The following is a 27729-nucleotide window of genomic DNA, read 5'->3' on the forward strand; positions in this document are numbered from 1 at the left end:
GGCAGACTGAATGAACAAACCAGACTCTTGAACAGTATATCAGATGTTTCATGTCCTTTGTACAGGATGATTGGGTATCCCTACTGCCTCTAGAAGAATTTGGTTACAACAATGCCAGTCATTCAACCACAGGACAGTCTCCATTTTTTGCCAATTATGGGTTTCATGTATCATTTCTCCCTGATTTCCTTCCAGAATCTTCAGTGCCAGCAGTCCAGGACACAGTGACCTTCCTCAGCCATAACAACCAGGTTCTACAAGAAGCAATAACCAAGGCCCAGGCAGACAGTAAGAAAGCCTTCGATCGGAAGAGAAGGGGAGAATTGGATCTTCAAATCGGGGATCAAGTATGGCTTTCTACTTCTAATCTCAAGTTAGCCTGTCCTTCGAAAAAACTTGCACCCAAGTTTTTGGGCCCTTTCCCAGGGAAGAGAAGGATTAACAAAGTATCTTATGAATTGTCCTTACCTGAGTCAATGAAGGTGCACCCAGTTTTTCATGTGTCCCTGCTAAAACCTTTGGTACCTGACCCCTTTCCGAATAGAGGAACTAGACCAACTGAGCCCGTCTTAGTTGATGGTAGTGAGGAATATGAGGTGGAGGCCATTCTTGACTGTAGAAGACGGCAAGGGCAAAGACAGTTCCTGATAAATTGGAAGGGCTACGGCCCGGAGAACAACTCTTGGGAGCCTGATAGTAATTTACATGCTGGAAGATTAAATTTGTGCCTTTTTCTCTGCTCATCCCGAAAAGAAAGACATGTTGGGCACCCGGAGGTTGCCCCTTGTGGGGTGGCAATGTCAGGGCTCTGCTCACACTTTGTGGGCGAATCTGCATGCGTGCTTGTGCACGTGTGCCATCAGGCAATCCAAGCATCGGCGCGTGTGTGTGCGCCAGTACGCACCTCAGTCACGCGTGCTCAATGGGCGCATGTGTGCACGCTAGCGCGGTTCAGCGCCAGTGGCCCTATTTAAAGTTACAGCTGCATTTGTTCAGTGCTGTTTGTCTGCAGCTTGTACCTGAGACTCCTTTTACATGTTCATCTGATTGCCATCACTGACCCGGCTTATGTCTGACTCTGCTGATCTCTCCTGCCCCGAGCGCAGCCTGCCTGACTCTGTTTATGGACTGCCTATTTGATGCTGAATCTTTGTTAGCCTGTGACCTTGCCTTTGCCTGTCGTTACTGCCCGATTGCCTATCTGCTCTGACCCGGCTTGTCTGACCAACCCTCTGCTTGTTCCAAGTGTGCTTAGTCTATCCAGGATCTGCTGTTGCTGTTCCTGTGCCTTCTTCTACCCGGCTTGCTGTTCGTCCTCCTGCTCTGCCAACTTCTGCCAGCCTCTGCCAGTTTCTGCAGTTTCAGCCATCCGGAGGACCATCTCCACTGCCTGCATCAGCTGCTGCATCCAGCTCAGACACTCCTACCCTGCTGCGCTCACAGGACCACTGTCTTCACTCCAGTGGGCCCTGAACCAGAGTCATAAGAGAAGTCTTCTTCCACCAAGTCAGGCTCACCACCCAGGTACCTAACAGCTACAGATTTGGGATCCCTTGAAGAATGCCTATGCTGACTATCCTATTCCTCCTCAATCATGATGATGTCAGCTTCCAACAATATTTTTGGCTTAGGGCACCACCAACGCCCAAGGCCCAATTTATTTGCCCTTGTTTAACAGGGGCATGTAATTACAATTTTTTTTTAAATGATATTTAACAGCAGGGACCATTCCTGTGCCCAACAAGAGTAACTGTGAGGGATTACTGTGTTCTGGGACCACCAACACCTAAGGCCCAATTTTTCAGCAGAGTATGTAGTGCAGTCTCTATAATATATATATATACTGCAGTTCAGAGTATATAGTGCAGTCTGTATAGTATATATATACTGCAGTTCAGAGTATATAGTGCAGTCAGTGTGGTATATATAATAGAGTGCAGGGTATACAGTGCAGTGTACAATATATTATATAGTGTATTGAAGTGGTTAAGGGTAGTCCTGTGACAGAATTAACAAACAAAAAACGGAATGGGGGGACTATCACGCTATTTAAAAACAAAAAAAATTTCTGTGGAGTTACGCTTACTATAAATACCATACCTAGAAGGGCCTGGTATGGACTGTGGGGGGGAGGGGTACCCACGCTGTTATATACATTACAGCCGTGAGCAATTTTAAATGAATTTTTTTCCTTTAGAAATGTTATTTTGCTGTGGTACTGTTATAAACATGGGAAAATGTGCTACTTTACAGGCAGACTAAGGGGACGCCCCGGGCACGATATTTAAAGGAATATTTAATTTTTATTGTTTCACTTTAAGCATTATAAAACCACTTCAGCCCCGGAAGAATTTAACCCCATCCTGACCAGAGCACTTTTTGCAATAAGGCACTGCGTCGATTTAACTGACAATTGCACGGTCCTGAGATGTTGCACCCAAACAAAATTGACGTCCTTTTTTCCCCACAAATAGAGCTTTCTTTTGGTGGTATTTGATCACCTCTGCGGTTTTTATTTTTTATAAACAAAAAAAGAGCGACAATTTTAAAAAAAGCAATATTTTTTACTTTTTTCTATAATAAATATCCCCAAAAAATGTATATATAAATGTTTTTCCTCAGTTTAGGCCGATACATATTCTTCTACATATTTTTGGTAAAAATAATTGCAATAAGCGTACTGTATATTGATTGGTTTTCGCAAAAGTTATACAAAAGTTATAGCGTCTACAAAATAGGGTATAGATGGGGCGTGGCTAGCCAGCGGAATGGATGGCTGCTTTCTAAAATAGCTCCTCTCCACTGAGGGTCAACGGAGGTCGATACAGCGACGTGCAGCCTTGTTTCAGCGCACAGACTGCACTACAAGGTCCAACGAGCCTAAGAAATTACATTCCGCAAAAGAAAGGGGTAAAACAACCGGGAAAGATGACCGAATTCTTTGCCATGCAGCGCCGTTACATGAACCGAGATGGCGGCGACAGGCACTGGTGAGACACACGCGGCACCTATACACAGCGCAGTGCGCCCACAGGAACCCAACTCGGCCGCAATCACAACAAGCAGGGACCGGAGAACTTTCCCTCACCCCCATTGGCATCATCCAGTCCAGCTAAAAGTAAACAGTAGCTGAATGAAATGCCAGATCCGAACGGCTTGGAGGTAAGCTTAGACTCCTCTTTAGATGACACAAGAGAACTGCAGGAATCTCTATCTGACTTCCCCACAGCAAACAAACCAGTAATGGACACCACACTAAAAGACATGTTAATGCCCTTAAGATCCACTCTGCATGCTGACATAATGGCACTAACCAACCAATTTAAATCAGAAATATCAGCAGTCAACAAGCGGGTCTCTCACGTGGAAACAAAAATGGGTGAATTTACCTCCACTTTCAATGACTTGGTGGATGCCCACAATGATAGGGACAACGAGATATTGCAGATGCAACTGAAATTGGCAAATTTAGAGGATAGGTCCAGGAGGCATAACATTAAAATATGGGGAATACCTGCAACAATAAAACCTCCTGACCTAAAAGAATACTTTACTATGGTGATGAAATCAGTTCTTCCTGATGCACCTATAGAAGACCTAATTGTGGAGCACATCCACAGGCTTCCCAGGCCTAAACACATTGCATCACACCTTCTCAGAGACACCATAGTCAGGATTCATTTTTTTTTCATACAAAAGACAGATTCATGGCCACGGTTAGGCACCGCGACGATATACCCCCTGACTTGCAAGACCTCTCCTTCTTCACAGACCTGTCGGCATACACTATGCAACAGCATAGACAACTGGCAACCATCACAAAACCTCTGAACAAAAACAAGATAGTGTACAGATGTATGTACCCAGCGAAGCTGCTAATAACTAAGAATGGACACAACTAGGGATGAGCTTTGTGTTCGTGTCGAACATACATTCGACTCGAACATCGGCTGTTCGCCCGTTCGGCGAATTCCGAACGTTATGGGCCGTTCGCGCCAAATTTGTGTGGCGCTCACGGCCCACAATGCACTGCGCCATCACAGTGCATTGCTGACTCATGATTGGCCAAGCATGCACTGTGACCCCGCATGCTTGGCCAATCACAGCGATGGCAGCGAGGAGAGCCATGATTCGCCAAAGGCAGGATGCCTGTGGCCAATCATAGCTCAGGCTGTGTAGTACACGCCCCACACTATATAAGGCCACCAGCGTGGCGGCCTTGTGTAGTGTGTTGGTGTCTGTAGGAGTTAGTGGGTGTTCTGTGTACCTTCAACACAGTATACACCGATCGTTATCGGATGATTTTTTGTTCTTGCTCTTCTGTAGTGGTTGTTGTCTGCGTGCCCTGACCGCAGTATACACCGCTATATTCACCTATATAGCTAGCTATCTTGCTCGTTTTAAATAGAGCTTGCAGTCAGTGGTAGGAGATTGTGTGTGCTGTCTGCGTGCTCTGAACCCAGTATACACCGCTATATCCATCTATATAGCTAGCTATCTTGCTCGTTTTAAATAGAGCTTGCAGTCAGTGGTAGGAGATTGTGCGTGCTGGCTGCGTGCTCTGATCTCTGAGGACTTCCAGAGTGGTGGAGGAGGAGAGGGAGCTGATGGCTTCAGTCAGCCCAGGCCAGGTGCCTGTTTCTCAGCCTAATGAAGGACGTGGAGCCCCTAAGCTCCTGGAGCTCGTCAAGGAGGAGAGGTTGTTCTTGGAGAACCAGCTGGATCTTGCAGATTGGTCTCTGAGACAGCCAGGAGAGGATGCGGAGAAATCTGCAGACAGAAGGAAGAAAGCTAAAAGCTTAATTGTGAAGGCTTCCCGCAGCTACTGCGAGAAAATGAAGGTCCTGGCGGAGCTAAGGAACCGGAGAGACAGATCGGGCGTTGTAAAGAGACAGGAATATAAGACGGTGATAGACGGATTGAAGAAGCAGTGCAGCATGATGGGTGAGCTGTTATCCAACCTGATTGACAGTGCTTCTGGTGAGAAAGACTTTCTATCTAACGTGGACAAAGCGATGAGAATTGCGTGTGACGAGGGGACCCAGGCAGGGAGACGCCACAGACAGCGTTCAGCCCCTGACACAGCGCCTGAAGAGGAAATGGCGGGTCCCTCTGTGGAAACCAGCCATGAAGAAAAGGAAAGTGCGGTAGAAAGAAAGGTGGCCAGTGACAAACCAGAGGGAAAGACTGTGGTGGAAAGAAAGCCAGCGGTGTGTAAAGAAACAGTTTTGGTGAGAGAAAGTGCTGTGAAGGCTGGAAATGTGAAGAGCATTCCTGGTGAAAAGACTGCTAGCCCTGCTAACTCCGCTAATCCTGCAGAGGGGTCAGGTAAGCCTAAGGGTTGCCAGCCTATGAATGAGGCTGTGTCCCCAGAGGGCAGGTTAGACCCCGGTGAAGTGGGAAGGAGGCAGCAAAAGGACATTAATGTTGTTAAGAAGATACCAGTGGTGCAGCTTGCTAGGATAGTAAGCAAAGGAAAAATGGACTTACCTGTACAGTCCCCAGTGATCCCAGCCGGTGGTTGCAAGCAGGGCACGCCGTCAGTTGCGTTGTCGGCTGCCACTGCTGCAAGCCGGTCTCAGGGTAAGGGGACTAGGGTATATGAGAATCAAGCCAGCTTGGCTGCCGCTGTGGGCAGCGGTGCAGTGTCGGCCGGCGGCATGGCATCTGACAGTTCGGGAATGGCGGCCGTAAATAAGAAAACGCCGTCTTCCCGCGGGAGGAGGGGTGGTGCTACTGACCGCGAGGCCAATAGTAGCGCGGGAAGGGGTGATGACGCACTTTCGGTGCGCAAACTGGTTCATGGCGGGAATAGCCCGCGGCCGGAAGTGACGGTGGCGGGTCCGGAAGTTGACCCCGAGGGTCGTTTTCAAAGGACTTCCGGTCTGCTTTCTGGTCAAGAGAATGTAAACAGTAACAGTAATGTTGAAATGTCTAGTTGTATAGTGCCAGAACAAGCTACGGCCTGGGGTGACTGCCCAATGGGCGAGCTTGATGGTGAGAACCCTGCAATGACGTTCATTCGCGGCTTGGAGGGTTCTCAATCAGGGCCGAGCCAGGTGTCAGTGGATTCCTGCGGGGCCCATATGGAGGTGGAGTGGCAGGAAGCCTGGGAGGCTTTGCTTTATAGCTCTGAGGATGAGACCTATCCTAAAGTTCAGGCTGGGGTAAACGATGTGGGGAGTGTGACTTCCCATGCCGTGAGTGGGGGGGCTGCTTCTCATGTTGTACCCCCAGTGTCTGTGGCAGAGGCTCCTCCTCCGGGACCCGTACTAAGGGGGACACCGGAGGTAAGGTTGCTGACGGCACTTGGTGAAAGGCGTTCCTACGCCAATGTGGCTGGGTCCAGTGTGCCTCTGGACCACCTGTACCACCAGTTTGGGGCCAGTAACTTTCGGGTACCCCCGGCTGGTCAGACCCCTGGGGCCAGTACTTGGTCTAGGGGGACAGGTGGTCCGGAGCGCAAGCGTAGGAATGTGGTCCAGCTGAGATGGGAGGGTGAAGGTCAGTGCCCCACGAGGGGTCAAGTGGTTGACATGGTCCTGGCGTTGGGGTTCAGGGTGGCTGAGCTATTTGCTGTGATCCACCCAGCTGGCACCCCTGACTTTGATGTCAGTTTCACCAACGCTGTGACCATGGAGCGTTTTATAACCGCTTTTGGGTTGGTTAAAGGGGCTGATCCCTGGAAAGGATTCCGCCTGATTCCTTTGAGTAGGCAGGAGGAGATTAAAAACCTGACGGTGTTAGTAAGGAACGAGAGCCTGCCCCCGGAGGACATAGCAACTTGGCTGGGGAGACACGGCCAGTTGCAGTGTCCTCTAAATAAATGCTTAGACGAGCGTGGGGTATGGACTGGAGCATGGAACACCAGGATTCGTTTGAGAAGATCTGGCAACACGGTTGCACATGTCCCAGGAAGTGCTTTCCTGGGACGAGACAGAATCCTGGTGTTCTACCCAGGCCAGCCCCGTAGGTGTTTCAGGTGTGGGTGTCCAACCCACATGAGTGCAGATTGCACAGTTGTGCGCTGCACTAAGTGCAATAAGTTTGGACACTCAGGTGACACGTGTGGGTTGATCTGCTGCAACCTTTGCGGTCAAATGGGGCATCCCTTTAGCAGATGCCCCAGAGCCTACAGGGGTGAAGCTGCAGCAGGTGGTGGGCCAGGAGGGGATAGTGCACCTCCTCCTGCTGGGCAGAGTTCTGGAGGGGAAAGGCAAGGAAGCGCTCCTACGGCGGAGCCACAGGGTGCACCCCGAGCCCAGAAGGCAAGTAGGGTCCCTCAAAGAGGAAAGGGGGTACGGCCTGCAGATGTTGCCCAGGCCCCTGTCACTGAAGTTCAGGTGCCCGGTCCAGATATTGGTCAGGTGGAGGTAGTTGGGCCTCCCCTTTTGGATAAGGGGGGGGCACAGGGTTCTGTTTCCCAGGTTACTGCTCCCACTCCCCTTCCTCGGAGATGTAGGCCGGGCAGACGTCTGGTCACTGTCTCCTCATCCGATTCTTCGGCTGGGGATGACAGGTCTGGGGAGGAGGAGATGGAAGTCTCGGTTAAGGGGGCTCAGAAACGCCCAAAAGAAGTATCGGATGAGGAGGGTGAAGTGGCTTGGGTCACGATTAGGAAAAAGCAGGGGAAGAAGAAGAAAAAAAGGGCCCCGTTACCTGAGGTGGATCCTGGACCACCAGAGGGGCCTAGCAGTAGGGGTGATGCTCGACTTATAAATTTTTCTTCTGGGGAGGAGGAGGGGGAAGATGATATGTAAAAATTGTTTTTCCCTTTTTGACTGTATAGTTTATCATTGTTAGTTTTTGTAAAGTGAATGTAAACTGATGTTTGTTTTGTTATGTTAAGCTTGTAATTTGGTAGCAGTATACTGGAATAAAAAATATCCACCTATATAGCTAGCTATCTTGCTCATTTTAAATAGAGCTTGCAGTCAGTGGTAGGAGATTGTGGGTGCTGTCTGCATGCTCTGAACCCAGTATACACCGCTATATCCATCTATATAGCTAGCTATCTTGCTCGTTTTAAATAGAGCTTGCAGTCAGTGGTAGGAGATTGTGTGTGCTGTCTGCGTGCTCTGAACCCAGTATACACCGCTATATCCACCTATATAGCTAGCTATCTTGCTCATTTTAAATAGAGCTTGCAGTCAGTGGTAGGAGATTGTGCGTGCTGTCTGCGTGCTCTGCAAGCAGTTTTAAATGATGTTATTTCCGTTTAATGTCATTTTGTGCAGGGACTGTTCTAAACACGGGAAACACGTGGCACTTCACAGGCATACTACAGACACCCCCCAGGCATGATATTTAAAGGAATATTTCTCTTTTTTTTTACTTTAATCGTCATTAAAATCAGTGCTCCTGCCAAAACGGCCATTTTTAAAAACATTTTAGGCATTGACCCATGTCACCTGGGGCAGGAGCCAGGTTCCCAAACCATTTTTAGGACAGTATCTTGCATATTAGCCGTTAAAATTAGCACTTTTAATTTCGAACGTTCGAGTCCCATAGACTTCAATGGGGTTCTAAAATTTGTATGAATTTGGGGTCCGTTCGAAAGTTCTGGTGCAAACCGAACTGGGGGGTGTTCGGCTCATCCCTACCTACCACTAACTGCCCTAATGCTGATTAGTGTCACAAGTGACACCAATACATTGACCAGTGAAAAATCTGAAAGTTGCACTTGGTGACACTGTGACAGGGAGTGAAAGGGTTAACTGGGGGGTGATCAAGGTGTTAAATGTGTACCTACATGTCCTGGTGTCAGTGTAGTGTTGGTGTACTCACAGTAGATGTCTTCTCCCTCACTCGCTGGAAACTAAAAGGGCTCCATGAGGGGAGATGACATCACTTCCTCTGCCTGTGTTTTCATTACACATCTGCAGAAGGGAGACAATGACAGATGATATTTCTGGAGTATGAGTTGTATTGGTTATGGGACGGCCTTTTGTACAGAAGTGAGAACTGTCTGAGGTCTTTGTCTTCAGAGGAATGGATCATGTTTTCTGTCTTTATTATGGTCAGGACAAAACATTCCATTCATAGATTTGTAAATATGAAATATTGTATATAAATAATTAGCATTTTCATTTTCAGCCAGCAGGTGGAGCTGAAATCTCATTTCCACATGTTTACCTGCCTGTCCTTCCCACATCATTGTACAATCCATGTTATTTACAGAACTCAGTAGCTCAAGCTGTAATTTCCCTTCATAACTGAATGACTCAGAGGAGGGGGAGGGGGAGCAGATTCCTGAAAATTGAGAATGAATTGATCCATGGTGTCTGTAGCTACAGAGGTCAGTGAGGCCTTGGTCACACGTGTCAGTACCATGTGATTATGTGACATTTATTCTGCATTTCTAAAGCCTAATAAGCGCCTTCCATGCCTGCCATGAATATTACAATGGCGGCACACAGTGCTGGTCACACAGGAGCGGTAGCGTTGTGTCGTGTTATAAATGAAGCCGCATGTCGCTGTCATGAGACATCCACGCTTGTCAGTCACCTCCATTCATTCCATGGTGATATCCAATAATCGCTGGGCATTGGAGGACAGACAGCGGAGGCTCCAGTATCCCAGAATGCACTGGGAAATAATAGAGAAGTAGGACAGAGCAGCTCCGGCCACTTCTGGTTGTACAGAACAGCTGTGTGGTAACTCCAATAGCTTCTGTGTGCCGGAAAAATCACCAACCAGCCGGCAATACTGACAGTGCCAGGCAGGAAATGTGTCACTGCACAACCAAAATCCTCTTCCAATTATATATACTAATCAGCTGAACACAGAAGGATTCATCCACAAAATCCAACACCAAATACATAGAAAGACAACTGTGCAGCACTACAAGTGAGACCCTCCCTAAACCTAAAAATAGGATTTGTATTTCAAATGTTTAACCACTTGCAGACCGCCGCATGACGATGTACGTCGACAGAATGGCACGGGCAGGCATATGGGCGTACATGTACGTCCCTGCCTTCCCGCGGGTGGGGGACCCGATCGTGCCCCCCGGTGCCAGCGGCAGTCGGATTCCGTGCAGGAGCGATCCGGGATGAGGGGGCGGCCATTCATTCATGGCCACCCCCTCGCGATCGCTCCTGACAAATGAAATGGCAGCATTACATCACTTCCTCTACTGTATTGTAAACACAGGCAGAGGAAGTGATGTAATCTCTCCTTGTGTCGGTCTTTTTTGTTCCGGCACCGAGGAGAGAGGATCTGTGAGTTGCACCAACACACTACGCTTACAGTAGAACACGCCAGGCACACTTTCACCCCCCTTCACCCCCCCATCACCCCCCAATCACCCCTGCACCCCCAGTCACAGTGACACCAATTGCATTTTTTTTTTGTATTATTGCATTGGTGTCATTTGTGACTGCAATAACTGTTAGGTCAGTTAGGGTTAGCCCCCTTTAGCTCTAGGGTACCCCCTAACCCCCCAATAAAGGTTTAACCCCATGATCACCCCCCGTCGCCAGTGTCACTAATAAGCGATTGTTTTTCTGATCGCTGTATTAGTGTCACAGGTGACGCTAGTTAGGCAGGTAGGTATTTAGGTTTTCCGCAGCTTTTTATAGCGTCAGGGACCCCCATATACTACCGCATAAAGCCCCCTGATTGCCCCCTAGTTAACCCTTTCACCAGTGATCACCATATAACTGTTACAGGTGACGCTGGTTGGTTAGTTATTTTTTTATAGTTTCAGGGCACCCACCAATTATTACCTAATAAAGTTTTAACCCCCTGATCACCCGGCGGGTGATATAAGTTTGAGGGTCAGATAAGGTCTGCGTCGCCCCAGCGTCAGGTTAGTGCCAGTACCGCTAACACCCACGCGCAAAGCATACACCTCCCTTAGTAATATAGTATCTGATCAAATCTATATTAGCGTTGCCAGCATTTTAGGTTTCCCAAAACGCATTGTTAGTGGGATCAGCCCAGATAACTGCTAGCACCTGCGTTTAGCCCCTCCGCCAAGCCCAGCCCAGCCCACCCAAGTGCAGTATCGATCGATCACTGTCACTTACAAAACACAACACACATAACTGCAGCATTCGCAGAGTCAGGCCTGATCCCTGCAATCGCTAACAGGTTTTTTTGTAGCGTTTTGATACAGTCGCTGACAGCCTAGGTGCTTTTTTACCTGTGAGTCTCACTAGTGTACCCCTAAATTTAGAGCCCAAAATGGCAAAGCAAAGGTACACTAGTGAAGAGGCCTACACATTTCTGAGCATGACAGTGAAGAGGACGTCACTCATCTGTCAGATTCAGGCTCAGAATACGATCCTGTAGAGGACAGCGGCTCCATGACAGATAGCTCTGGCGACGGAAATGAGGTCCCTGTTAAGGACAGGTGTACCCGATCCCGAATGTATTCTGTTGTTCAGGTGAAGGAACCGCAGGTCACTCGTATGGAGCAGAGACGTACTAGAGCCGCTCATCCTTCTGGTGAACTGGCAAGCACCAGCGGCCTAGTACACCCTGGACGTACATCCAGCACTGCAGTAACACGTGGTGACGTGGCGAGTCCCATAAGTGCAGTTCAAGCTGGCGAGGTGGCAAGCACAAGTAGTGTCCCGCTGCCACCAAGACAAAGACAGGCCCGTCGTACCCATAGTGCCATTCCTGCAGAATTCGCCAATCCTAATTGGGTGCCCACCACTTCTGCAGAACTCGTACTTCCCCCATTCACTGGCCAACCTGGCATTAACGTGGAAACAGTTGATTTTACGACACTTGACTTTTACTCACTGTTTTTCACCGAAGATCTCTATAGATCTATTGTGGACCAAACCAATTTGTACGCTGGACAACACATCGCCACTATTCCCCAGTCCACCCTTGCCAGACAATGCAAACCAATTATGATTTCCGAATTTAAGATCTTTCTGGGCCTCTCCCTCAACATGGGCATAACCAAAAAGAGTGAGTTGCGGTCATATTGGTCCACTGACCCAATTCACCATATGCGCGTGTTCTCTGCTTCCATGACCAGGGCACGATACGAGATGATTTTGCGGTTCATGCACTTCAGCGACAATGAACTCTGTCGTCCTCGTGGAGACCCTGAATACGATCGGCTCTACAAAATTCGCCCCCTCATAAACCACTTCAACCAACGTTTCGCAGACTTGTTTACTCCCCATCAAGTTGTCTGCGTTGATGAGTCCCTGATTAAGTTTTCTGGTCGCTTGTCATTCAAACAAAACGTTCCCAACAAGCGTTCCAGATACGGGGTCAAGATGTATAAGCTCTGTGACAGGGCCACAGGCTATACACGTAGTTTTATGGTTTATGAGGGTAAAGATAGTCACGTAGAGCCGGAGAACTGCTATGACTACATAGGAAGCGCTGGCAAGATAGTGTGGGACATGGTGTCACCCTTATTCAGAAAGGGGTACCACTTGTACGTGGACAATTATTACACAAGCGTGCCACTGTTTAGTCACTTGTTTGATCAGCAGATTGGAGCATGTGGCACCGTGCAACCTAATCGCCAGGGCTTTCCCCAGCGGCTTGTAGAGTCCCGTCTTAGGCTGGGGGAGAGAGCCTGCTTGCGCAGTAATAATTTGCTCGCTATGAAGTGGAGGGATAATAAGAATGTTTTCATTCTTACCTCCCTTCATGCAGACACGACGGTCCAAATTCCTACGGCGACTGGTATTGTGGAGAAACCCCTCTGTGTCCACAAATATAACCAAAATATGGGAGGGGTGGACCTTAATGACCAGTTGTTGGCGCCGTATCTAGTTGCCCGTAAGGCCAGACGCTGGTACAAAAAAGTGTCTGTTTATTTATTCCAATTGGCTATGCTGAATGCTTATGTGCTATACAAAGCTTCAGGACGGACTGGATCCTTCCTTAAATTCCAGGAGGATATCGTCAGAGCCCTTCTGTATCCAGGCAGTGCTCCACCTCACCTTCCCCAACCAGATGCAGTAAGCCGGCTGCATGAGAGGCATTATTCTTATGTCATCCCGAGTACCCCTACCCAACGAGCCCCCCAAAGAAAATGTTGTGTCTACAGAAAGCGCGGATATAGGCGTGACACCCGTCATTATTGTCCACGCTGTCCTGACAATCCTGGTCTTTGCATTGGTGAATGTTTTGAACGCTACCATTCACTAGTTGAGTATTAGCGTAGGGTACAGCATTGCACAGGCTAGGCACACGTTCACAGGGTCTCCCAAGATGCCATCGCATTTTGAGAGACCCAAACCACTGGAAACGTTACAACAGAAGTTTTAAAGTTACATAAAAAAGTGTTTTAAAAAAAAAAGTAAAAAACCAAAAAACCAAAAAAAATATAAAATAAAAAAAACAAAAATAGTTGTCATTTTATTGTTCTCTCTCTCTCTATTCTCTCTCTATTGTTCTGCTCCTTTGTACTGTATTCTATTCTGCAATGTTTTATTGTTAACCATTTTTTGTTTTCAGGTACGCCATTCAGCTGTAGCATGGATTTATTTATCTTGACAGCAACAGCGTTTGCTCCCACGATACATAAAGCCGCGACTCCAGCACTGTCGGAGATTTCACCACCACAGTTAAAAAAGAGCATATATGCCGAAGCATGGGGGCATAAGGGGTGGAGGAGCGATTTGCTCCTACCTTTTGCGGGAGGATGCCCCCATGCTTCAGCATATATAAATGGTGCATGTATGTCCACCATTAGAAGTGGGTGGATGAAGGGAGGTATTCTAATGGTGGGCATACCCACCGATCACCCACCATTTTAATCTGTAGGGCCTTTGCTTTAAAAAAAATACTTCATGTTTGGGGGTTCAAAGTAATTTTCTTGCAAAAAAAAAATATTTTTTCATGTAAACAAAAAGTGTCAGAAAGGGCTTTTTCTTCAAGTGGTTAGAAGAGTGGGTGATGTGTGACATAAGCTTCTAAATGTTGTGCATAAAATGCCAGGACAGTTCAAAACCTCCCCAAATGACCCCATTTTAGAAAGTAGACAACCCAAGCTATTTGCTGAGAGGCATGTCGAGTCCATGGAATATTTTATATTTTGACAAAAGTTGCGGAAAAAAGACATTATTATTATTTTTTTATTTTTTTTTTTGCACAAAGTTGTCATTAAATGATATATTGCTCAAACATGCCATGGTTATATGTGAAATGACACCCCAAAATACATTCTGTTGCTTCTCCTGAGTACGGGGATACCACAAGTGTGAGACCTTTTGGGAGCCTAAACGCGTACGGTACCCCAAAATCCAAGCACCACCTTCAGGCTTTCTAAGGGTGTACATTTTTGATTTCATTCCTCACTGCCTATCACAGTTTTGGAGGCCATGGAATGCCCAGATAGCACAAAATCCCCCCAAGTGACCCCATTTTGGAAAGGAGACACCGCAAGCTATTTGCTGAGAGGTATGGTGAGTATTTTGCTGACCTTCATTTTTGTCACAAAGTTTTGAAAATTGAAAAAAATAAAAAAAATATACATTATTTTTTTTCTTCATTTTCAAAAACAAATGAGAGCTGCAAAATACTCACCATGCCTCTCGGCAAATAGCTTGGGGTGTCTACTTTCCAAAATGGGGTCATTTGGGTGGGGTTTGTGCCATCTTGGCATTTTATGGTCTTCAAAACTGCGATCGGTAGTGAGGAGTGAAATCAAAAATTTACACCCTTAGAAATCCTGAAGGCGGTGCTTGGGTTTCGGGGCCCCGTACGCGACTAGGCTCCCAAAAAGTCCCACACATGTGGTATCCCCGTACTCAGGAGAAGGAGCAGAATTTATTTTCGGGTGTAATTTCACATATGCCCATGGCATGTGTGAGCAATATATCATTTAGTGACAACTTTGTGAAAAAAATAAAAATAAATAAAAGTTTGTAATTTTCCCGCAACTTGTGGCAAAATATAAAATATTCCATGGACTCAACATGCCTCTCAGCAAATAGCTTGGGGTGTCTACTTTCTAAAATGGGGTCATTTGTGGGGGTTTTGTGCCATCTTGGCATTTTAGAGCCTTCAAAACTGTGATAGGTAGTGAGGAGTGAAATTACAAATGTATGCCCTTAGAAATCCTGAAGGCGGTGCTTGGCTTTCGGGGCCCCGTACGTGGCTAGACTTCCAAGAACATGTGGTATCCCCCCGGTATCACCGCCTTCAGAATGTATTTTGGGGTGCAATTCCACATATAACCATGGCATGTGTGAGCAATATATCATTTAGTGACAACTTTGTGTAAAAAAAAAAAAAAAATGTTGTCATTATTCAATCGCTTGAGGCAAAAAAATAAAATATTCAATGGGCTCAACATGCCTCTTATCAATTTTCTTAGGGTGTCTACTTTCCAAAATGGGGTCATTTGGGGGGGGGGTTGTACTGCCCTGACATTTTAGCACCTCAAGAAATGAGATAGGCAGTCATAAACTAAAAGCTGCGTAAATTCCAGAAAACGTACCTTAGTTTGTAGATGTGACAACTTTTGCGCAAACCAATAAATATACAGTTATTGACTTTTTTTACCAAAGACATGTGGCTGAATACATTTTGGCCTAAGGTCCGGTTCACACAGGGGGCGACACGAGGCGACACGACTTGCTGTGCCACGACCTGACAAGTCGCCCCCGTTCTGTACTATGGAACCGTTCTAAGAGGAGCGACTCGAGCCGCTCCGACTTAGAAAAAAGGTTCCTGTACTACTTTTGGGCGACCTCGGGCGACTTGCATTGACTTCTATACAGAAGTCATTTGCAAGTCGCCGCTGAGGTCGCGGCAGGTCGCGGCGCGGCAAGTCGTGTCGCCTCGTGTCGCCCGCTGTGTGAACCAGACCTAAATGTATGACTAAAATTGAGTTTATTGGATTTTTCTAATAACAAAAAGTAGAAAATATCATTTTTTTTCAAAATTTACGGTCTTTTTACGTTTATATCGCAAAAAATAAAAATCGCAGAACCAGTCAAATACCATCAAAAGAAAACTCTATTTCTGGGAAAAAAAGGACGCAAATTTTGTTTGGGTACAACACTGCATGACCGCGCAATTACCAGTTAAAGCAGTGCAGTGCCAAATTGTAAAAAGACCTCTGGTCATTGACCAGCAAAATGGTCCGGTCTGAAAGTGGTTAACCACTTGCTTACTGGGCACTTAAACACCCTTCCTGACCAGACCAATTTTCAGCTTTTGGTGCTCTCACACTTTGAATGACAATTACTCAGTCATGCAACACTGTACCCAAATGAATTTTGTGTCCTTTTTTTCCCACAAATAGAGCTTTCTTTTGGTGGTATTTGATCACCTCTGGGGTTTTTATTTTTTGCGCTATAAATGAAAAAAGACCGAAAATTTTGAAAAAAAAACACATATTTCTTTGTTTCTGTGATAAAATTTTGCAAATTATAATTTTTTTTTTCATAAATTTTGGCCACAATTTATACTGCTACATATCTTTGGTAAAAATAACCCAAATTAGTGGATATTATTTGGTCTTTGTGAAAGTTAGAGAGTCTACAAGCTGTGGTGCGAATCGCACAAAATTGATCACATCTGATGTACTGGTGGCCTTTCTCATTTCTTGCGACCCGAACAAGTCAGGAAAGTATAAATACCCCCCAAATTACCCCTTTTTTGAAAGTAGACATTCCAAGGTATTTACTAAGATGCATGGTGAGGTTTTTGATGTTGTCATCTTTTTCCCACAATTCTTTGCAAAATGAAGATTTTTTATTTTTTTTTCTCACAAAATTTTCAATGTAATAGGTTATTTCTCTCACATGGCATGTGTATACCACAAATGACACCCCAAAATACGTTCTGCTACTCCTTCTGAGTATTACGATACCAAATGTGTGAGACTTTTACACAGCCTGGCCACATACAGAGGCCCAATATTGAAATAGCACCATCAGGCGTTCTAGGAGCATAAATTACACATTTCATTTCTCAACCACCTATTACAGTTTTGAAGGCCCTGGAGCACCAGAACAATGGAAATGCCCACAAAGTGACCCCATTTTGGAAAGCTAACACCCCAACGTATAATCTATAAGGCATAATGAGTCGTTTGAATGGTTCATTTTTTTTCCAGAAGTTTTGGGAAAATGTGGAAAAAAAATGAAAACGCATTTTTTTTACGCAAAGTTGTCCATTTATAAGATATTTCCAACACATAGCATGTACATAGCAAAAATGACACCCCAAAATACGTTCTACTACTCCTCCTGAGTATAACGATACCAAATGTGTGAGACTTTTACACAGCCTGGCCACATACAGAGGCCCAATATTGAAATAGCACCATCAGGCGTTCTAGGAGCATAAATTACACATCTTATTTCTCAACCACCTATTACAGTTTTGAAGGCCCTGGAGCACCAGGACAATGGAAATGCCCACAAAGTGACCCCACGTGGCACTGACGACACGTGGCACTGACAGATGGCACTGGAGGCAGATGGGGCTGACAGATGGGGCTGGCAGATGGGGCTGACGGATGGGGCTGGCAGATGGGGCTGGCAGATGGGGCTGGCAGATGTCGCTGGCAGATGTCGCTGGCAGATGGGGCTGGGGCTGGCACTGGGGCTGGCACTGGCAGATGGCACTGGCAGATGGTGCTGGCTATTTGCTCTGGCTAATTGCTCTGGCAAATGGGGCTGTCAGATGGCACTGTGGCTGGCAGATGGCACTGGCAGGTGGCGCTGGCAGGTGGCACTGGCAGGTGGCACTGGGGCTGGCGGCACTGGGGCTGACGGATGGCACTGGGGCTGACAGATGGCACTGGTGCTGGCAGGTGGCACTGGCAGGTGGCACTGGCGCTGGCAGGTGGCACTGGCAGGTGACACTGGCGGCACTGGGGCTGACGGCACTGGGGCTGACGGATGGCACTGGCAGGTGGCACTGGTGCTGGCAGGTGGCACTGGCAGGTGGCACTGGGGCTGACAGCACTGGTGGCACTGGGGCTGACGGCACTGACGGCACTGGGGCTGACGGCACTGACGGCACTGGGGCTAACGGACGGCACTGGGGCTGACGGGCGGCACTGGGGCTGACGGGCGGCACTGGGGCTGATGGGCGGCACTGGGGCTGACGGGCGGCATGGGCTGACGGCACTGGGGCTGACGGCACTGGGGCTGATGGCAGGCGCTGGCAGGTGGCACTGGCGGCACTGGCACTACTGGCAGATGGCACTGGGCTGACAGATGGCACTGGGCTGACAGATGGCACTGGGCTGATAGATGGCACTGGCACTGGGGCTGACAGATGGCACTGGGGCTGACACAGGCACTGGGGCTGACACTGGGGCTGACACACGCACTGGGGCTGACACTGGCGCTGGGGCTGACACTGGCGCTGGGGCTGGCACTGGGGCTGGCACTGGGGCTGGGGCTGGCACTGGGGCTGCACTGGGGCTGACAGATCGCTCTCCCTCCTCACACGCTGTCTCTGTGTGAGGAGGGAGAGACACGGCAATGGGAGATGATCTCATATGTTTACATATGAGATCATCTCCCATTGGCAGCTGCGATCGCGCTGTGAACGGCCACTTTGATTGGCCGTTCACGGCGATCTGTATTTGCCTGTCTCCGGGAGACACGGCAAATACAATACTTCCGCGATGCGCGCCCCCGGCGGCGCGCATTGCGGAAGTAAACACCAGGCCGTCCAGGGACGGCCAGGCGAAGGAAGCCGCCCGCTCTAAGGCCGTCATACGGCCATAGGGCGGGTGGGAAGCGGTTAAACAATCCACACGTGTTTCAGCACAATTATACAGGAATATTACAATGTTAGAAAAAACAATATAAGTAAGATATTGTCAAAGTGCTCAATATTGCAGCATGATGAGTGAGACCACCCAAACTTTAGCATACTATGTACATCAAAAAACCTACTTTGTGGTCTGCTACTTATGATTGGTGATGTGCAGTGACACCTCCCTTACAGGATAGATATAAAGATAGCTGTGCAGCACTAGAAGTGAGACTCCCTAAAGCTAAAAGTGTTAATATTTACACATTTTAAACAAACAACACAAATATACATGATGAAGCCCCACCTAGGGCGTAATGTGTAAGGTGGAGACGTCATCACGCCTGTCAGATACATTAGGAGAGCCGCTGCTATACTGTTATGAAGGAGAGGAGGGTCGCCGGGCGCTCTGTGCATTCTTACATGGATATATTGTGATTCTATGTGAGGATTAGGGATGAGCTTCGAGTTCGAGTCGAACTCATGTTCTACTCGAACATTGCCTGTTCGCCTGTTCAGCGAACAGTGAACAATTTGGGCTGTTCGCAGCAAATTCGAAAAGCCGGAACACCCTATACAAGTCTATGGGAGAAATCTAAAGTGCTCATTTTAACTAGTTGCTGACCGCCGGCAGTCAAATGACGGCCAGGCGGCGCAGCTATTGTGGTGGGAGGCCGTCATATGACGGCCTCCCGTTTAAACAGGGATGCGCGCGATCGTGCGCGCGCATCCCTGTTTCTTCGGTGGCGGCGTGTCACGGAGACACCGCTCGCCACCGAAGGGGGTGAACAGCCATTCGTTATGGCTGTTTACCACGTGATCGGCCGTGATGAAGTCACGGCCGATCACAGATGGTCACACCCCCTACGTGCACGGCGCATGCGCGCGATCGCGAGCGCGCTGCGCGTGCACGTCGGTGGCGGCGTGTTCCCCGGGAACACTGCTCGTCACCGACACTGGTAAACAGCCATTGGCTGGCTGTTTACCCACGTGATCGGCTGTGATCCTTTCACAGCCGATCACTAAAATGTAAACAAACCGCGGTAACGGGATGTTACCGGGTTCTCCTCCTCACACACCGATCGTGTGTGAGGAGGAGATTGCGGTAACATCTCGTTACCGCACACAGTGTACATGAAACATACTGATTGCCCCCCCCCCAATAAAGAGGACCTGTCACCACCCCTCATAGTACCTGTCAATCACAGTCCATCAGAGTACCTGTCACAGTCCATCAGAGTATTTGAGTACCTGTCACAGTCCATCAGAGTATTTGAGTACCTGTCCCAGCCCATCAGAGTACCCGAGTACTTGTCCCAGCCCATCAGAGTACCCGAGTACCTGTCCCAGCCCATCAGAGTACCCGAGTACCTGTCCCAGCCCATCAGAGTACCCGAGTACCTGTCCCAGCCCATCAGAGTACCTGTCCCAGCCCATCAGAGTACCTGTTCCAGCCCATCAGAGTACCCGAGTACCTGTCCCAGCCCATCAGAGTACCCGAGTACCTGTCCCAGCCCATCAGAGTACCCGAGTACCTGTCCCAGCCCATCAGAGTACCCGAGTACCTGTCCCAGCCCATCAGAGTACCCGAGTACCTGTCCCAGCCCATCAGAGTACCCGAGTACCTGTCCCGGCCCATCAGAGTACCCGAGTACCTGTCCCGGCCCATCTGAGTACCCGAGTACCTGTCCCGGCCCATCTGAGTACCCGAGTACCTGTCCCGGCCCATCAGAGTACCCGAGTACCTGTCCCGGCCCATCAGAGTACCCGAGTACCTGTCCCGGCCCATCAGAGTACCCGAGTACCTGTCCCGGCCCATCAGAGTACCCGAGTACCTGTCACCGCACATCAGAGTACCCGAGTACCTGTCACGGCACATCAGAGTACCCGAGTACTTGTCACGGCACATCAGAGTACCCGAGTACCTGTCACGGCCCATCAGGGTACCCGAGTACCTGTCACGGCACATCAGAGTACCCGAGTACCTGTCACAGTCCATTAGAGTACCGAGTACCTGTCACAGTCCATTAGAGTACCGAGTACCTGTCACAGTCCATTAGAGTACCGAGTACCTGTCACAGCCCATCTGAGTACCGAGTACCTGTCACAGTCCATTAGAGTACCGAGTACCTGTCACAGCCCATCTAAATACCCGAGTACCTGTCACAGTTCATCTGAGTACCTGTCACCGCCCTTCAGAGTACCCAAATACCAGTCACCAAACCATCAGAGTACCTGTCACCAGGCCATCAGAGTACCTGAGTACTTGTCACCAGGCCATCAGAGTACCCGAGTACCTGTCACCAGGCCATCAGAGTACCCGAGTACCTGTCACCAGGCCATCAGAGTACCCGAGTACCTGTCACCAGGCCATCAGAGTACCCGAGTACCTGTCACCAGGCCATCAGAGTACCCGAGTACCTGTCACCAGGCCATCAGAGTACTCGAGTACCTGTCACCAGGCCATCAAAGTACCCGAGTACCTGTCACCAGGCAATCAGAGTACCCGAGTACCTGTTCCAGTCCATCTGAGTACCCGAGTACCTGTCACAGTCCACCTGAGCACCCGAGTACCTATCTCCAGCCCATCAGAGTACCCGAGTACCTATTTGCAGCCCATGTCTCATAGAATATACGTTGGGGTGTTTACTTTCCAAAATGGGGTCATTTTGTGGGTAATTTCACTGTCCTGGTGGTCCAGGACCTTCAAAAGTGTGATGGGTAGGAATGAAATAAGATGAGTCATTTATGCTCCTAGAACGCCTGAACGTACTACTTCAATGTTTGGCCCATCTATGTGGCCAGGCTGTGTAAAAGTCCTACACATGTGGTATCGCCATACTCGGGAGGAGTAGCAGAATGTATTTTGGGGTGTAATTTTTGCTATATACATGTTATGTGTTAGAAATATCTTATAAATTGACAATTTTGTGTAAAAAAAAAATGCGTTTTAATTTTTTTCCACATATTCCAAAAACTTCTGGAAAAAAATTAACCATTCAAAAGACTCATTATGCCTCACAGATTATACGTTGGGGTGTTAGCTTTCCAAAATGGGGTAATTTTATGGGAAATTCCATTGTGCTGGTACTCCAGGGCCTTCAAAAGTGTAATAGGTGGTTGAGAAATGAGATGCGTAATTTTTGCTCATAGAACGTCTGAAGGTACTACATCAATGTTAGTGCTCTGTATGTGGCCAGGCTGTGTAAAAGACTCACACACGTGGTATCGCCGTACTCGGGAAGAGTAGCAGAATGTATTTTGGGGTGTAATTTTTGCTATATACATGCTATGTGTTAGAAATATCTTATAAATTGACAATTTTGTGTAAAAAAAAATGCGTTTTAATTTTTTTCCACATATTCCAAAAACTTCTGGAAAAAAATTAACCATTCAAAAGACTCATTATGCCTCACAGATTATACGTTGGGGTGTTAGCTTTCCAAAATGGGGTGATTTTATAGGAAATTCCATTGTCCTGGTACTCCAGGGCCTTCAAAAGTGTAATAGGTGGTTGAGAAATGAGATGCGTCATTTTTGCTCGTAGAACGTCTGAAGGTACTACATCGATGTTGGTGCTCTGTATGTGGCCAGGCTGTGTAAAAGTCTCACACATGTGGTATCGCCGTACTCGGGAAGAGTAGCAGAATGTATTTTGGGGGGTAATTTGTTGTATACATATGCTGTGTGTGAGAAATAACCTGATAATATGACAATTTAGTAAAAAAAAATAAAAAAAAATAAAAAATCTTCATTTTGCAAAGAATTGTGGGAAAAAATGACAACTTAAAAAAACTCACCATGCTACTTACTTAATACCTTGGGATGTCTACTTTGTAAAAAGGGGTCATTTGGGGGGTATTTGTACTTTCCTGACTAGTTAGAGTCTCAAGAAATGAGATACACCTGATGTACTGAAGGCCTGATCAGAAGTGATGAATTTTCAGTGATTGGCACCATAGATTGTAGACTCTATAACTTTCACAAAGACCAAATAATATATACTAATGTGGGTTATTTTTACCAAAGATATGTAGCAGTATAAATTTTGGCCAAAATTTATGAAGAAAAATTACTAATTAGCAAAAATTTATGACAGAAACGAAGAAAAAGGCATTTTTTTCACAAAATTTACGTTTTATTTTATTTATAGCACAAAAAATAAAAAACCCACTAGTGATTAAATACCACTAAAAGAAAGCTCTATTTGTGTGGAAAAAAGGACGCAAGTTTCATATGGATACTGTGTTGGATGACTGAGTAATTGTCATTCAAAGTGTGAGAGCGCTGAAAGCTGAAAATTGGTCTGGTCAGGAAGGGGGTGTAACTGCACTGTACTGAGGTGGTTAAAGGGTAATATGCAAGTTACTGTCCTAAAAAGTGTTTGGGGACCCGGGTCCTGCCCCAGGGGACATGGATCAATGCAAAAAAAAGTTTTAAAAACGGCTGTTTTTTCAGGAGCAGTGATTTTAATAATGATTAAAGTGAAACAATAAAAGTGTAATATTCCTTTAAATTTCGTAGCTGGGGGGTATCTATAGTATGCCTGTGAATGGGGCGCATGTTTCCCGTGCTTAGAACTGTCGCTGCACAAAGTGTCATTTCTGCAGGAAAAAAGTCTTTTAAAATCACTTGCGGCTAAATTGTCGGGTCTCCGTAATACAGAGAACACTCAATGAGTGTTCTCTGTATTAGCCGACAATTCATTCATTCATTGATGAAAAAAAAAAAAAAGCGTGGGGGTTCCCCTAAATTCAATTACCAGGCCCTTCAGGTCTGACATGGATATTAAGGGGAACCCCGTGTCAAATTTTAAAAAAAAATTGACGTGGGGGTCCCCCTAAATATCCATACCAGACCCTTCAGGTCTGATATGGATATTAAGGGGAACCCCGCATCAAATGTAAAAAAAAATTGATGTGGGGGTCCCCCTAAAAATCCATATCAGACCCTTTATCCGAGCATGCAACCTGGCAGGCCGCAGGAAAAGAGGGGGGGACGAGAGAGCGGCCCCCCTCCCTCCTGAACCGTACCAGGCCACATACCCTCAACATTGGGAGGATGCTTTGGGGGTCTGTGACCCCTCAAAGCACCTTGTCCCCATGTTGATGAGGACAAGGGCCTCATCCTCACAACCCTGGCCGTTGGTTGTAAGGGTCTGCGGGCGGGGGGCTTATCAGAATCTGGAAGCCCCCTTTAATAAGGGGACCCCCAGATCCTGGCCCCCCCTGTTTGAAATGGTAAGGGGTACCATTTCACAAAGAAAGTGTCAAAATGGTTAAATAAGACAAACACACTTTTGAAAAATTCCTTTATTAACAATAAAAAAAATAAAAAAACGATTCCAGCGGTGCTAATCCCCTCTTGCTATCCAGCGACGGATCTCCGGGGTCCAGCGATGGATGATCATATCCAGCGACGGGGGATCTCTCAGTCCAGCGCTGTCCATACATCCTTCTTCTGTCTCCACTGCGGAGACTGCGGAGATCCCAGCGCTGACGTTTCTTATATAAGGAGGGCGGGGCCACCCGTCACCTGACCCCGCCCCTCTGACGCTGGAGAGGGAAGCCAGGGGTTCCCCAGTGACGTATGGGTGACCCCGCCCCCTCTGATGTAACGGAAAACTGCGTTACATCAGAGGGGGCGGGGTCACCCACACGTCACTGGGGAACCCCTGGCTTCCCTCTCCAGCGTCAGAGGGGCGGGGTCAGGTGACGGGGGGCCCCGCCCTCCTTATATAAGAAACGTCAGCGCTGGGATCTCTCCAGTGTCTTCGGAGTGGAGACAGAAGAAGGATGTATGGACAGCGCTGGACTGAGAGATCCCCCGTCGCTGGATATGATCATCCATCGCTGGACCCCGGAGATCCGTCGCTGGATAGCAAGAGTGGATTAGCACCGCTGGAATCGTTTTTTTATTTTTTTTATTTTTAATAAAGGAATTTTTCAAAAGTGTGTTTGTCTTATTTAACCATTTTGACACTTTCTTTGTGAAATGGTAGGGGTACTTTTGTACCCCCTTACCATTTCAAACGGAGGGGGAGGCGGGATCTGGGGGTCCCCTTGTTAAAGGGGGCTTTCAGATTCTGATAAGCCTCCCGCCCGCAGACCCTTACAACCAACGGCCAGGGTTGTGAGGATGAGGCCCTTGTCCTCATCAACATGGGGACAAGGTGCTTTGAGGGGTCACAGACCCCCAAAGCATCCTCCCAATGTTGAGGGTATGGGGCCTGGTATGGTTCAGGAGGGAGGGGGGGCAGCTCTCTTGTCCCCCCCTCTTTTCCTGCGGCCTGCCAGGTTGCGTGCTCGGATAAAGGGTCTGATATGGATTTTTAGGGGGACCCCACGTCAATTTTTATTTTTAATTTGATGCGGGGTTCCCCTTAATATCCATATCAGACCTGAAGGGTCTGGTTATAGATATTTAGGGGGACCCCCACGTCAATTTTTTTTAAAATTTGACACGGGGTTCCCCTTAATATCCATGTCAGACCTGAAGGGCCTGGTAATTGAATTTAGGGGAACCCCCACGCTTTTTTTTTTTTTTTTTTTTATCAATGAATGAATGAATTGTCGGCTAATACAGAGAACACTCATTGAATGTTCTCTGTATTACGGAGACCTGACAATTTAGCCGCAAGTGATTTTAAAAGACTTTTTTTCCTGCACAAATGACACTTTGTTCAGGGACAGTTCTAAGCACCAGAAACATGCGCCCCTTCACAGGCATACTATAGATACCCCCCAGCTACGAAATTTAAAGGAATATTACACTTTTATTGTTTCACTTTAATCATTATTAAAATCACTGCTCCTGAAAAAACGGCCGTTTTTAAAACTTTTTTTTGCATTGATCCATGTCCCCTGGGGCAGGACCCGGGTCCCCAAACACTTTTTAGGACAGTAACCTACATATTACCATTTAAAATGAGCACTTTAGATTGTGAACGTTCGAGTCCCATAGACTTTAATAGGGTTCTAAAGTTCACACGAAGTTTAGGTCTGTTCGCAGGTTCTGGTGCGAACCGAACAGGGGAGTGTTCGGCTCATCCCTAGTGAGGATATATTACATGTTATTATTAATAAACTATTAATGACCCGAGTATCCCAGCTATTGTGACACATACAAATAAAACAGATGTGGTAACAAGTCACCAAGCGGGTATTATCCTCAGAGCGGGAAATCTGTCCTCCAAGGGGCAGGAGAGCGATAGTGAGTATGATGACATGGCGGCTGGTTTTCATCCTATAGAATTATTGTAATATCCGAAATCCACATATCAGAGGAGATCATTTCCTCTACATCACTTCCCCTTTAGGCTCCTCCCACTAGAAGAACAACCCCTCCCCCGGACATTTCTCCAGCATTCTTATAGTGTTTTCAGAGCTTCATAAACACAATAAAGACACATGATAAATGTCATAGAAGTGTTACTGAGCATTGCTTCCTTCTACATAATCATCAGACGTGTGAGCGAGTCCTAAGGGGGTCTATTCCATCCTATTTCCTGCTTGTTAGGAATATGGAGGGTCATTCCATATGTACAGAGCCTGGTCACTGTTCTACTATAAGGGGAACCCCAAATCCCATGGATGAGATTACAAAGAGAAAGATTCCCTCAGAGAGAGGAGAAGACATGAGAAGAGGACAGGTGATGGAAGATTCTACATGGGTGAGGATGGAGGACACCCAGAGATAGAAGGAGACACTGAGAGACGGGAACAATCACAAGACGTCACATTTCCCCATCACGGCACATCACACATTTCTCTTACTCTAATTCCTGAATTTTACTCTCCGGGTTCATCAGAAAAGAAAGAGAATCACACTTCATATTATATCCTGAAGAGGAGGAACCTTCTTCTTCTGCTTTGTCCTCTCCCGGACAATCTTTACTGGAAATATTACAACACCGAAATCTAAAATCCAATAATGAGATAATAATTATCACCAAGAATGTATGACCTCTGACCCCAAGAATAACAATGTAACCCCAACATTTCCCTTCCACATGGCTGCCTTCCCTCCGGCTCTACAGCCTCATACTGGACCTGATGAGGACTTCTCATTGGTGGCTATGAGTGGTCTTTGAAGTCACACTCCAGACAAAATTTACAGGAGGCCCCTGATATGTATACGGGGTCTCCGGCCTTCCTACACAGGGGTCTCCATTCAGCTTCTGGGAAATCCTGGAACACCACTTTGGTTCCAGATATAAAATGCAGTCCAGACATTCCCATCTCCGCCCACTTCTGCAGACAATTGGCCCCTCCAATGTTGGGATGATGATGTCACACCCCTGACAATATTTCCCTCCCCCACATCTCTGAACACGAAGCTTTCCCTCCAAATGTTCTGTGTGATAAATGGTATAATTGGGGGCAGGGAAAGGGTTAATGCGATGTAAATGATGTGATTGTTCCCAGAAGTTGTGTAGAAGGTGATATGTGGGAACCACCATTTAGCTCTGGTTCACACAGCACAACATGAAAGTCGCAGCCACTTCCAGCTTGACTTTGCTCTACAACTTCCCGGCGACCAGGTGCGACTTCAAAGTGACTTTATTGAGAAGTATTCCTATGTGACTTTGATGATCCGTGTTTATAGCGTGTTTTATCACATGACAAAACATGCGTCTGATAACCGTGATTGGGGCGTCATTAACAATCAGGCTGCATTTACATCTGCATGATTCTGAATGCACATCAACCGCCAGAAATTGTGTGCTTTGCCGCACGTTTCAGAAATGCGATGCGACCGTGCATCCCGTTTGTACTGCAATGATGGCAAGGCGAGCGCGATGCATGTTTCCAAAACGTGTGGCAAAGCATGTGTTTTCCTGCAGGTTGCCGGGCATTCAGAAATGTTCAGACGCCAACGAATGGTATCACAAGTGCAGCGTGTGTTGTCACACATTTTCAAAATGCACAGCAAAGCATGCGTTTTCTTACGGGTTGGCGTGCGTTCAGAAACATGAAGATGCAGATGAATGGTAACACAAGTGTGATGTGCATT

General features: G+C 47.3%; 1 protein-coding gene across 4 annotated transcripts in view; it reads right to left on the reverse strand.

Annotated features, from left to right (window-relative positions):
- The window catches only part of LOC143973897 (NACHT, LRR and PYD domains-containing protein 3-like), a 140785-nt gene that overhangs the window by 50393 nt on the left and 62663 nt on the right, over window positions 1-27729 (reverse strand). For all 4 annotated transcript variants that reach the window (XM_077474779.1, XM_077474776.1, XM_077474778.1 and 1 more), the window contains exon 6: window positions 26490-26633. In XM_077474779.1, the coding sequence (XP_077330905.1) occupies window positions 26490-26633 (144 nt within the window). The remainder of the gene's footprint in view (window positions 1-26489; window positions 26634-27729) is intronic.

Source organism: Lithobates pipiens, unplaced genomic scaffold (assembly GCF_037356315.1).
Source record: "Lithobates pipiens isolate NorthernLeopardFrog02 unplaced genomic scaffold, aLitPip1_a1.2 Scaffold_13, whole genome shotgun sequence".
In the NCBI taxonomy this organism is placed as follows: domain Eukaryota; kingdom Metazoa; phylum Chordata; class Amphibia; order Anura; family Ranidae; genus Lithobates; species Lithobates pipiens.